The following is a 12951-nucleotide window of genomic DNA, read 5'->3' as shown; positions in this document are numbered from 1 at the left end:
ATGGCATTAACTTAAAGTGTATTTAGCTTTTATTTCTCTGTGCAATAAATCAGACGGAAACATACACGTTATATTCCAGCGTCTACAATCTACGCTGCTGGTTTGTACTAGACAACAACTCTGCAATCTAAAGGACCAGTGTTGTTATGTGTAAGTAGCGCACAGTCTGCCACTTAATGTCACGGGAGTGTTGTGGAGCAATTGCAGCATCTAGTGGCCAGACTCGAGCCCTGCATCAACAGCTTGAGTGCAGTAGAAATCCATTCAGGGCCCTGAGGGAGTCAAGAGGACATGGGGAGCGGGTGGGAAAGTGGAGTTGAGGTCGATGATTACTGAATGGCGGAGCAGGCTCGAGGGGCCATATGGCCGACTCCTGCTCCTATTTCTTATGTTCTTAGGGTCTAGACAGCTGAAGGCACGGCTGGCAATGGTGGAGCAAAGAAAATCGGCATTAGCGTGAAGTGCTTTGAACCGCAGTGACTGAGTATGCCCGCCATTACATCTTACTGAAATCCTAGCGACAATTACTGATGCACTTCGCTTGGATACCGTAAGAATAAATGTTAACTTCTACGCAATGTCCTCCATAAGCTGCGATGTCCGCCTCCCCCACTGCGATGCCCGCCTCCCCCATGCGATGCCCGCCTCCCCCGATGTGCGATGCCCCCCTCCCCCGATGTGCGATGCCCCCCTCCCCGATGTGCGATGCCCCCCTCCCCCGATGTGCGATGCCCCCCCTCCCCCGATGTGCGATGCCCCCCTCCCCCGCTGTGCGATGCCCCCTCCCCCGCTGTGCGATGCCCCCTCCCCCGATGTGCGATGCCCCCCTCCCCCGCTGTGCGATGCCCCCTCCCCCGGTGCGATGCCCCCCTCCCCCGATGTGCGATGCCCCCTCCCCCGATGTGCGATGCCCCCTCCCCCGATGTGCGATGCCCCCCCTCCCCCGATGTGCGATGCCCCCCCTCCCCCGATGTGCGATGCCCCCCTCCCCCGATGTGCGATGCCCCCCTCCCCCGATGTGCGATGCCCCCCTCCCCCGATGTGCGATGCCCGCCTCCCCCGATGTGCGATGCCCCCTCCCCCGATGCGCTGCCCCCCTCCCCCGATGCGCTGCCCCCTCCCCCGATGCGCTGCCCCCTCCCCCGATGCGCTGCCCGACTCCCCCGATGCGCTGCCCGACTCCCCCGATGCGCTGCCCGACTCCCCCGATGCGCTGCCCGACTGCCCCGATGCGCTGCCCGACTGCCCCGATGCGCTGCCCGACTGCCCCGATGCGCTGCCCGACTGCCCCGATGCGCTGCCCGACTGCCCCGATGCGCTGCCCGACTGCCCCGATGCGCTGCCCGACTGCCCCGATGCGCTGCCCGACTGCCCCGATGCGCTGCCCGACTCCCCCGATGCGCTGCCCGACTCCCCCGATGCGCTGCCCGACTCCCCCGATGCGCTGCCCGACTCCCCCGATGCGCTGCCCGACTCCCCCGATGCGCTGCCCGACTCCCCCGATGCGCTGCCCCCTCCCCCGATGCGCTGCCCGACTCCCCCGATGCGCTGCCCCGACTCCCCCGATGCGCTGCCCGACTCCCCCGATGCGCTGCCCGACTCCCCCGATGCGCTGCCCGACTCCCCCGATGCGCTGCCCGACTCCCCCGATGCGCTGCCCGACTCCCCCGATGCGCTGCCCGTCTCCCCCGATGCACTGCCCATTCAAATTTTTGCACGTGCGGGGGGTATCTGCAATGTAAAAGCCGGCGAGCGGCCTGCGCGGGAACCTCTCAAACCATCGCGCGGCCGCACGTGCGGGAACTCTGCTTCTACGCTTAGTAAGAACTTGCAGGAGCGACCCGCTATAATAAACAGGCTTCAACAGCCAGAATACAACGTCTGCGCTTTGTGTACGAAAAATAATCAAAAAGGCTAATGAAATGTTCTAACTAGAGAGCTAGAATATAAAGGGGAGGAAGATTTGCCACAGCTGTACGAAGCCCTGGTTGGACCACAGCTGGAGCACTGTGTACAGTTCTGGGCCCCGCACTGTAGGAACGATCTACTGTCCTTGGAAGGAGTGCAGCGCAGATTCACCAGAATGTTACCAGGGCTCCAAGGGTTAAATTGTGAGGCGAGATTACATAAACCAGGCTTGTATTCCCTGGATTATAGAAGGTTAAGGGGCGATTTAAGTGAGGTTTTTAGGATATTGAAAGGAATCGATGGGGTAGCTCGAGAGAAACTTGTTCCGCTGGTTGGGGGGGGGGGGGGGGGGGGGGGGGGGGAGTCCAGAACAAGGGGGCAGAACCTTAAAATCAGAGCCAGGCCATTGAGGAAAGGCGTTAGGAAACACTTCTTCTCGCAAAGGGTTGTAGAAGAGCGGAACTCTCACCCACAAAAAGCAGTTCATCATTTTAAATCTCAGACCGATAGATTTTCGCTAGACAAGGGTATAAAAGGATATGGAGCCAAGGCAGGTGGAGGGAGTTAATTAAGATATAGATCAGCCCTGACCGGATTGAATGGCCTCCTCCTGTTCCTATGTACTCCTCATCCTATATTCCAGTCACACCCATCGAAAAGCAGCAGGTAAATCAAACATGTTTGCGTTTGCAGAATCTCGGCGGTGAGAGCGCTGGAGAGAGCGCTGTCATTTCAGAGACATGTTGCTCCATATGAATAAACTATCTGATTGTTAGCCAAGTACCTGAGGTGCTCCAGACACTCAATACATACCACCTGGGATCCTCAGGCACGGAGTACGTAAAATGCAAACATTTGGAATGATCATTCAGCATTTTTCATTCACAGCAACACTGCAGTTTTGCATGCTTTACACAAGAAAAGCACATGGGAACAAGTAAAGACCGACGAGACACCGAGCACATATACTGTTCTTTGCACAATCCACTCCAATTCAGTATTTTCTTCTGTGCACACCCAATAGCTCAGCTGGTTAATGGATGGATCAGCAAGGTCCCAATCTTTGTACCCCAGTCTGCTGATTTCACTGTGAGCGGTAGGAAGGCTCTACAATTGGCCTCAGAGCCCCATGGCCTAGAATGGCACAGCACAGGAGGCCGCCATTTGGCCCATCATGCCTGTGCTATCTCTTTGAAAGAGCTCTCCAATTAGTCTCACTTCCCCTGCTCTAGTTAAAGAAAATCAGCCAGTTTCCACCCCCCACCCCAAGCCAGTCCTGACTGATAAGAGTCATAGAGTTATACAACACAGAAAGAGGCCCTTCGGCCCACCGTGTCCTCACCGGCCATCAAGCCCTGTCTATTCTAATCCCATTTTCCAGCACTTGGTCCGTAGCCTTGTATGCTATGGCGTTTCAAGTGCTCATCTAAATGCTTCTTGAATGTTGTGAGGGTTCCTGCCTCTACCACCCTTTCAGGCAGTGAGTTCCAGACTCCAACCACCCTCTGGGTGGAAAAAGTTTTTCCTCAAATCCCCTCTAAACCTCCTGCCCCTTACCTTGAATCTATGCCCCCTGGTTATTGACCCCTCTACTAAGGGGAAAAGTTCCTTTCTATCTACCCTATTTATGCCCCTCATAATTTTGTACACCTCAATCAGGTCCCCCCTCAGCCTTCTCTGCTCGAAGGAAAACAACCCCAGCCTGTCCAGTCTCTCTTCATAGCTGAAGCGCTCCAGCCCAGGTAACATCCTGGTGAATCTCCTCTGCACCCTCTCCAATGCAATCACATCCTTCCTATAGTGTGGCGACCAGAACTGCACACAGTATTCCAGCTGTGGCCTAACTAGCGTTTTGTACAGCTCCATCATAACCTCCCTGCTCTTATATTCTATGCCTCGGCTAATGAAGGCAAGTATCCCATATGCCTTTTTAACAACCTTATCTACCTGTCCTGCTGCCTTCAGGGATCTATGTACCTGCACACCAAGGTCCCTCTGATCCTCTGTCCTTCCTAGGGTCCTACCATTCATTGTGTATTCCCTTGCCTTGTTAGTCCTCCCAAAATGCATCACCTCACACTTTCCAGGGTTAAATTCCATTTGCCACTGTTCTGCCCATCTGACCAACCTGTCTATATCATCCTGTAGCCTGAGGCTTCCCTCCTCGCTATTTACCACTCCACCAATTTTCGTGTCTGTGAACTTACTGATCATACCTCCTACATTCATTTCTAAATCATTAATGTACACTACAAACAGCAAAGGACCCAGCACCGATCCCTGCGGTACACCGCTGGACACAGGCTTCCAGTCACAAAAACAACCTTCGACCCTCTGCCTCCTGCCACTAAGCCAATTTTGGATCCAATGTGCCAAATTGCCCTGGATCCCATGGGCTCTCACCTTCTTGACCAGTCTCCCATGCGGGACTTTGTCAAAAGCCTTACTGAAGTCCATGTAGACTACATCAACTGCACTACCCTCATCCACACACCTAGTCACCCCCTCGAAAAATTCAATCAAATTGGTTAGACATGATCTCCCCCTGACAAAAGCCATGCTGACTATCCTTGATTAATCCTTGCCTCTCCAAGTGGAGGCTAATTCTGTCCCTCAGAATTTTTTCCAATAATTTCCCTACCACTGATGTTAGGCTCACTGGCCTGTAATTCCCTGGTTTATCCCTACTACCCTTCTTGAATAATGGTACTACATTAGCTGTTCTCCAGTCCTCTGGCACCTCCCCTGTGGCCAGAGAGGTTCTGAAAATTTGTGTCAGAGCCCCTGCAATCTCCTCCCTTGCCTCACACAGCAGCCTGGGATACATCTTGTCTGGGTTTGGGGATTTATCCACTTTTAAGACTGCTAAATCCGCTAGTACCTCCTCCCTCTCAATACTAATTTGTTCAAGTATATCACAATCCCCCTGCCTGATTTCTATGCCTACATCGTCCATCTCCATAGTGAACACAGATGCAAAATATTCATTTAAAACCTCATCTACATCTGATACAGTGACCACCCCCCCACCCCCCGAGGCATGTGTGCTTGTGTGGACATCCGGTGAGGATAGGGTCAGGTTTGTGCGCGATGCCACTGCAGAGGAATTGCACGCCACCACTCGCACAGGAAGAAAGGCCGCTTGGGTACGATACGAGAGTGGGAGCTGCACCATGAAGCCCTATTCCAACAAAACCTTAATGGGTTCAGGAAAGGAGGGGTGGGGGATAAGATTGGTGGGGGCAGGGGGGGGGGGGGTGAGAAAAAGTTTAAATGACCTCCTCCTTTAAGGAATACAATGCCAAGTTGGGAACTAAATTCGGGATGGCTAGTGGCTTTGCAGCTAATGTTCTGACCACACACCTGAATTGCAAAACAAGGCAGAGTTAAATTAGAACGCTACAACAGGACAGATTGAGGTAAAATGGCCGCCACACGCAGCATAAGAACATACGAACTAGGAGCAGGAGTCGGCCATTCGGCCCCTCAAGCCTGCTCCACCATTCAATGAGATCATGGCTGATCTGATCTTGGCCTCAACTCCACTTCCCTGCCCACTCCCCATAACCCTCAACTCCCTTACCTTTCAAATGCCTGTCTATCTCCGCCTTGAATATATTCAATGACTCCGCCTCCACAGCTCTCTGGGGAAGAGAATTCCAAAGATTCACGACCCTTTGAGAGAAGAAATTCCTTCTCATCTCCGTTTTAAAAGGGTTTCCCCTTATTCTGAAACTATACCCACTAGTTCTAGATTCCCCCACAAGGGGAAACATCCTCTCAGCATCGACCCTGTCAATCCCCCTCAGAATCTTATATGCTTCAATAAGATCACCTCTCATTCTTCTAAACTCCAATGAGTATAGGCCCAACCTGCTCAACCTTTTGTCATACGTCAACCCCTTCATCTCCGGAATCAACCCAGTGAACCTTCTCTGAACTGCCTCCAATGCAAGTATATCCTTCCTTAAATAAGGAGATTAAAGGTTACTCACTGCATCAAACTGGGCGAGGAACTCGTGCGACTTGTCTTTGATGTTCTCAGTGTCGAACTTCACTTCGACCATTGGGTTCAGGTTCTGTGCGCGCTCCAGAGACGCTTCAGCCCGATTTCTTCCCAGAGCGCCGGTGGGGATGAGGAACTGAGATCTTGCATCCTCTGGTGCAGTCTGAAGTCACCACCAGATTTATTGAGAGAGAGAGAGAGAGAGAGAATTTAAAAACACAAGGTTAGAAATGCAGGAAATCATTAAGCTCAGGTAGACCATATCAGAGGATTACAAATGTTTTTATTCTTGGCATCATGTTTGGTCAGCGGGGCACCTGACATGTGCGAGAACCTAGCACCGTGTTTCAGAGTCAGTGAACAAAACTACTCGGAAATCCTCACTCAACACAGGAACAGGAGGAGGCCATTCAGCCCCTCGAACCTGTTCTGCCATTCAATGAGATCATGGCTGATCTGTGCCCTAACTCCATATAACCCACCTTTGCCCCATATCCCTTAATACTGTCGGTTAACACAACCCCATTAATCTCAGCTTTAAAATTAACAACTGTCCCTTCATCAATTGTTGTTTGCGGAAGAGAGTTCCAAACCTTTGGAATGTCAGCTGTGTCTCAGTGGGTAGCACCCTCGCCTCGGAGTCAGGAGGTTGTGGGTTCGAGTCCCACTCCAGGGACTTGAGCACATAAAGCTAGGCGGACACTCCAGTGCAGTGCTGAGGGAGTGCTGCACTGTCGGAGGGGCCGTCTTTCAGAACAGACGTTAAACCGAGGCCCCGTCTGCTCTCTCAGGTGGACGTAAAAGATCCCAAGGCACTATTTCGAATAAGATTGGGGGAGTTCTCCCCGATGTCCTGGGGCCAATATTTATCCCTCAATCAACATAACGAAAACAGATGATCTGGTCATTATCACATTGCTGTTTGTGGGAGCTTGCTGTGCGCAAATTGGCTGCCGCGTTTCCCACATTACAACAGTGACTACACTTCAAAAGTACTTCATTGACTGTAAAACGCTTTGGGACGTCCGGTGGTCGTGAAAGGCGCTATAGAAATGCAAGTCTTTCTTTCTTTTATCACCCTTTGTGTGTAGAAGTGTTTCCTAACTCCACTCCTGAAAGGTCTGGCTCTAATTTTTAGACTATGCCCCCTAGTCCCAGACTCCCCAACCAGCGGAAATAGTTTCTCTCTATCTGCCCGTCCTTCGGGTAGATAGAATCATAGAATAGTCCAGCGCTGAAGGAGGCCATTCGGCCCATCGAGTCTGCACCGGCTCTTTCAAAGTGCAATCCAGATAGTCCTTCTTTTCCAGCAAGACATGCACACACTCTTCCCATCGGGACACAACCCACTTAAATCCAGAGCGTTTCGGCACAGGTTGGTAGAGCCTTTACTCACACATCCACCCGAACATGCAAAGAGCCTCTTTGTGCACGCACAGCAGTATAACTCTGGTCTACCAACAGTGCATGGTACTTCAGATACCTATTTGCATCTGGTCACTCCACGTTAGAGACATTAAGAGTTCAGTGTAGATTTTCTCCTGAAGGAGACCTCATCATGGTCATTGTGACAGTACAGGCGACAGACTCGGTCATCGCCAATAAACTTGGAGCAACCGTACAATTTGCAATTTCTGTGAAACCACACTGCACAAACAGACACACAACTAACGGAATACAAGTTCTAAAATACACTTGATGTTCAATGAACCACGGCAGGAAATTTACAACACTCTTGTGGTCTATAAAACCCAGGCACGATGAGCCGAATGGCCTCCTTCTGTGCTGTATCATTCTAAGATACAATAATGAAAATAAACTGTATTCCTACATTTCAAATCCAACATGGCCTCACCCCTCCCTATTGCTGCAACCTTCTCCAGCCCTATGACCCTCCGAGAACTCTCCGTTTCTCCACTCTGGCCTCTTGTGCAACCCCACATCCTTCACCCCCACCTTCAGCTGCCTGGACCCTGAGATCTGGAATTCCCTCCCTAAACCTCTCCACCTCTCTCTCCTCCTTTAAGACGCTCCTTAAAACCGACCTCTTTGACCAAGCTTTTGGTCACCTGTCCTAATATCTCCTGCTGTGTCAGTCGTGGCTCAGTGGGTAGCACACTCGCCTCTGAGTCAGAAGGTTGTGGGGTCAAGTGCCACTCCAGAGACTTGAGCACATGAAGCTAGGCTGACACTCCCAGTGCAGTGCTGAGGGGGTGCTGCGCTGTCGGAGGTGCCGTCTTTCAGATGAGATGTTAAACCAAGCCTGCTCTCTCAAGTGGACATAAAAGATCCCATGGCCACTATTCCGAAGAAGAGCAGGGGGAGGTGTCCTGGGGCCAATATTTATCCCTCAATCAACATAACTGTCATAAATCTCATCCTCAAAGAAACTACTCATGATGAAATAACGCTGGACGGCCAGCTGGTGGCGCCGTCCAAGGAGTATAAATACTCGGGCGTGGGCCCAGCTTGCCAGGGACATTTTGTAAGACAGGAACTAGTGAAGTACAACTAGACCTCCATGTTCTGAAACAAGTTGATTAAAGCCTTGCTTTATACTCAAACCAAGTGTGTAGTGAGTTTTATTACGTCAATAAATAAAACAGATGATCTGATCATTATCACATTGCTGTTTGTGGGAGCTTGCTGTGCGCAAATTGGCTGCCGCGTTTCCCACATGACAATAGTGACTACACTTCAAGAAGTACTTTGTTGGCTGTAAAGCGCTTTGAGACGTCCTGAGGTGGTGAAAGGCGCTATAGAAATGCAAGTCTTTCTTTTCCTTTCTGCTGTGGCTCAGTGTCAAATGTTGTCCGATTACGTTCCTGTGAAGCGCCTTGGTACATCTTACTACGTTAAATGTGCTGTGTAAATGCACGTTATTGTTGTTGGAAATATTACTAACAAAAACTAATCAGAATCAAAGCTATAATAAGAACGTAACCAAAATGTTGGAAAAATGCTAGACATTACTGCAAACAGAAACGGTAGCAGCGTGGTAATGTTACTGGGGCCTGGGACTAATGATCCAGGGGCCCAAGTTCAAATCCCACCACGGCAGCTGGGAGATTTGAATTCAGTTAGTTAAATAAATCTGGAATAAAACCATTAAACTATGGGATTGTCGTAAAAACCCATCTGGTTCACTAATGCCTGTTAGGGAAGGAAATCTGCCACCCTTACCCGGTCTGGCCGATATGTGAATCTGGGCCCACAGCAATGTGGTTGACTCTTAACTGCCCCTCTGAAATGGCCCAGCAAGCCCCACAGTTGTAACAAAACCGCTACGAAACGCAATACGGACTGCAGTGGTTCAAGAAGGCGGCTCATCACCACCACCTTCTCGAGGGCAATTAGGGATGGGCAATAAATGCTGGCCTTGCTGGCGACGCCCACATCCCATAAACGAATAAATTTTTAAAAATCTGCAACAGTCCAAGACATCAAGTTATTTAAGAAGAATTAATGTGGAAATTTGGCAAAACCAACACAACAGTCACAAAACTTCAATGTCTTAAAATCAGTGTGTGATGCTGGACAGAAACGAAACGTTAAGCCCCAGAGGGTCACTGGAATACCTGCTGATGATCCAGTAGAGTCAGTGCTTTGACACCTGACAGAATAAGATTTTTGGCCACTTCCGCTCCAAGGCCCTTCAACCCCACCAGCAGCACACGGGAGCCACGCAACCTGAAAAACAGCAACAGCTCATCAACTACATGCGGCTGCAACAAAGCACGTCTTACGCGAAGGTCCACGAGGCTAATCGTCTTTTCAGAGATCATCACCACTTGTGCTCTTGTTCACCATATCTGTCAAAATGCTTAGCCCACACTTCGAGCACTGTGCACAGTTCTCCATATTAGAAGAAAAGACTTGCATTTAGAAGCATAGAAGATAGGAGCAGGAGTAGGCCATTCGGCCCCTCGAGCCTGCTCCGCCATTCAATGAGATCATGGCTGATCATCAAAATTCAGTACCCTGTCCCTGCCTTTTCCCCATATCCCTTGATACCTTTAGCTCTAAGAAATATATCTAACTCCTTCTTGAATATATTTAAAGACTTGGCCTCAACCGCCTTCTGTGGTAGAGAATTCCACAGGTTCACCACTCTCTGGGTGAAGAAATTCCTCATCTCAGTCCTAAATGGCTTACCCCTTATCCTTAGACCTCAGGACGTCTCAAAGCGCTTTACAGCCAATGAAGCACTTTTTGAAGTGTAGTCGCTGTTGTAATGTAAGAAATAAAGAGGATATCGGGGCACTGGAAAAGGTGCAAAAAAAAGTTTTAACTAAAATAATACCAGGACTGAGAGTTTATACCCATCAGGAAAGATTGAACAGGCTGGGGCTCCTTTATCAAGAAAAGAGAGGACTGAGGGGTGACCTGATAGAATAACGTTATGAAAAGATTCGATAGAGATGATGTTTCCACTTGTGGGGAGAACAGAACTAGCGGCCATAAATATAAGACAGTCACTAATAAACCCAATTGGGAATTCAGGAGAAACTTCTTTACCCAGAGAGTGCTGAGAATGTGGAACTCGCTACCACAGGGAGTGGTTGAGGTGAATAGTATCGATGCATTTAAGGGGAAGCTCGATAAACACATGAGGGAGAAAGGAATAGAAGGATATGCTGATGGGGTGAGATGAAGAGGGGTGGGAGGAGGCTCGTGTGGAGCAGAAACACCGGACCAGTTGGGCCGAATGGCCTGTTTCTGTGCTGTAAATACTGAGTAAAATCTTCCCTCTCCATGTAGACATCTGCTGACCTACTTAACAGTGTCTACTTTTATAGCGTTCTCTTTTAACGGGAGGTCGCGGGGCCTGCCCCTTTAAGTGGGCCTTCAGCGAGCGGCCTGGCGGCGCTACCCCGGCGACCTGAGCCAGACTCACACCCCACCCCCGGCTCTGTACTTACCGTTTCTGGGCCTCCAGCCCCCACAGGCGGATCTGCCGGTCGTACTGAGCCGCCTCCTCCTCGCTGATCACTGCCTCCTCCTTCTCCACCATGGCACCGTCGCCCGCTCCGCACTCCGCCGCTGACGTCGACACAACCTGCGCTCACGACGCGATGACGTCACGACACGACTGGCTCCCGACGCGATGACGTCACCACACGGCCGGCTCCGGAACCCATCACGTGCTCCCACCTGAAGCCAGACAGGGAGTAGGCGGCCCTGATCACGTGGCTGAAGGACAACAACAACTACTTGCATTTATATAGTGCTTTAAAGTAGTAAAACGTCCCAAGGCCCTTCACAGGAGCATTAAAAGACAGGGCCGGAGGGACCTGGGAGTTAATGTGCATCGGTCCCTGAAGGTGGCGGGACATATTGAGAGAGTGGTTAGCAAAGCAAATGGGATCTTGGGCTTCATAAATAGAGGTATTGAGTACAAAAGTAGAGAAGTTATGCTGAACCTTTATAAAGCGCTGGTTAGGCCACAACTGGAGTATTGTATCCAGTTCTGGTCACCACACTTTAGGAAGGATGTGAAGGCCCTTGAGAGGGTGCAGAGGAGATTTACCAGAATGGTTCCGGAGATGGGGGATCTTAGCTACAAGGACAGGTTGGAGAAGCTGGATTTGTTTTCATTAGAGCAAAGGAGGTTGAGGGGTGATTCGATAGAGGTGTACAAGATTATGACGGGTTTGGATAGGCTAGACGGGGAAAGGCTGTTCCTACTAGTTGATGGTACAAGGACTAGCGGACACAGATTTAAGGTTTTGGGCAAGAGATACAGGGGGGATGTGAGGGGAAACTTTTACGCAGCGAGTGGCGAGGACCTGGAACTTGCTGCCGACGGAAGTGGTGGAAGCGGAGACACTCAATGTTTTCAAGGAGAGACTGGATAGGCACTTGAGGGAAATAAACTTGCAGGGCTACGGGGATAGAGCGGGGGAATGGGACTGACTGGATTGCTCTGCAGGGAGCCGGCACGGACTCGATGGGCCGAATGGCCTCCTTCTGTGCCGTTATGGCTCTATGGGGGCACTAACGGGGCGCAAAGCAACTGGCGTCCGGGCGCAGCGCCACCAACGCCTCCCGCGAAATTCAGCATGAGGTTAGTGACGACAGTAACCGGTAGCGCCACGTGTCGCTGCGCTGCCAGCGATGTCGTCATCGCCGTGTGCAGCGCCCCGGCCGCGATCTTCGGGAGCGCCTCCTGACTTACCGCCGGACGCTATGTCCGACGGGGTCAGGGGGGCGTACCTGCGGCCGGGGCGGCGCTATTTAAAGGCGAGGTGCGGGGAGGCCATTTTTGTTGCTGGCCACCGGCCTCCTGACCGCCCCCCCCCCCCCCCCGCCACGGAGTGCCAGACACTTCTCTTGGGTGCCGGGCGCTTTTGCCGGTACTCCCGATCCCTGGGGGCCCAGCTGGGCCCCAGGTCGTGCTGCGCAACGCCCCTCCCCTTTAAGAAGGGGAGGAAGGCCTGCAGTACTGCGGCACGTAGCGCCACGATATTCCCTCGCAGCGCCCCAAGAGGGAGGCGGGGCACTTCCAGTAGCACCCCGCTTCCCTCTTGGGGCGCTACCACTCAACTTCCGTCGCGGGGACGCTAATCTCTCTGGGGCGCTAAAAGTAGCACCCCAGCGAAGTTAGCGTCCCAAAAGGGGCGCTACTCAGTTTTTAGCCCTATGATTCTAAAAAAAATTTGACCCTGAGCCACATAAGGAGAAATTAGGGCAGGTGACTAAAAGCTTGGTCAAAGAGGCAGGTTTTTAGGAGTGTCTTAAAATAGGAGAGAGAGGCGGAGAGGTTTAGGGAGGGAATTCCAGAGCTTAGGGCCCAGGCAACAGAAGGGGGTGATCGAGGAGTGGACCAGGGTGTCGCGGAGGGAGCGGTCCCTTCGGAATGCTGGAAGGGGAGGGGATGGATGTGTTTGGTGGTGGGATCACGCTGGGGGTGGCGGATATGGCGGCGGATGATCCGTTGAATGCGGCGCCTGGGCCTCTCCCGCCTCGCCGATCGTGATGTCATAAAGCGCGTGGCGCCCCGTTACCGCCCCGGATGGAAAATTGACTCGCGCGCC

General features: G+C 51.7%; 1 protein-coding gene across 1 annotated transcript in view; it reads right to left on the bottom strand.

Moving 5' to 3' along the window:
- sae1 (SUMO1 activating enzyme subunit 1) overlaps window positions 1-10986 on the bottom strand; it is a 147887-nt gene extending 136901 nt beyond the window's left edge. The window contains exons 1-3 of the mRNA XM_085973214.1: window positions 10837-10986; window positions 9493-9604; window positions 5904-6077 (exon numbers count right to left, since the gene is read on the bottom strand). Of these exons, the coding sequence (XP_085829340.1) occupies window positions 5904-6077; window positions 9493-9604; window positions 10837-10928 (378 nt within the window). The 5' untranslated portion in view covers window positions 10929-10986. The remainder of the gene's footprint in view (window positions 1-5903; window positions 6078-9492; window positions 9605-10836) is intronic.
- Between the last annotated feature and the right edge of the window lie 1965 nt (window positions 10987-12951).

Source organism: Somniosus microcephalus, chromosome 34 (assembly GCF_052327205.1).
Source record: "Somniosus microcephalus isolate GS21.2 chromosome 34, FLI_Smic_1.0, whole genome shotgun sequence".
NCBI lineage: Eukaryota > Metazoa > Chordata > Chondrichthyes > Squaliformes > Somniosidae > Somniosus > Somniosus microcephalus.
Note: the sequence above shows the minus strand (reverse complement) of the source record. Positions and strands in the feature narration are given on the sequence as shown.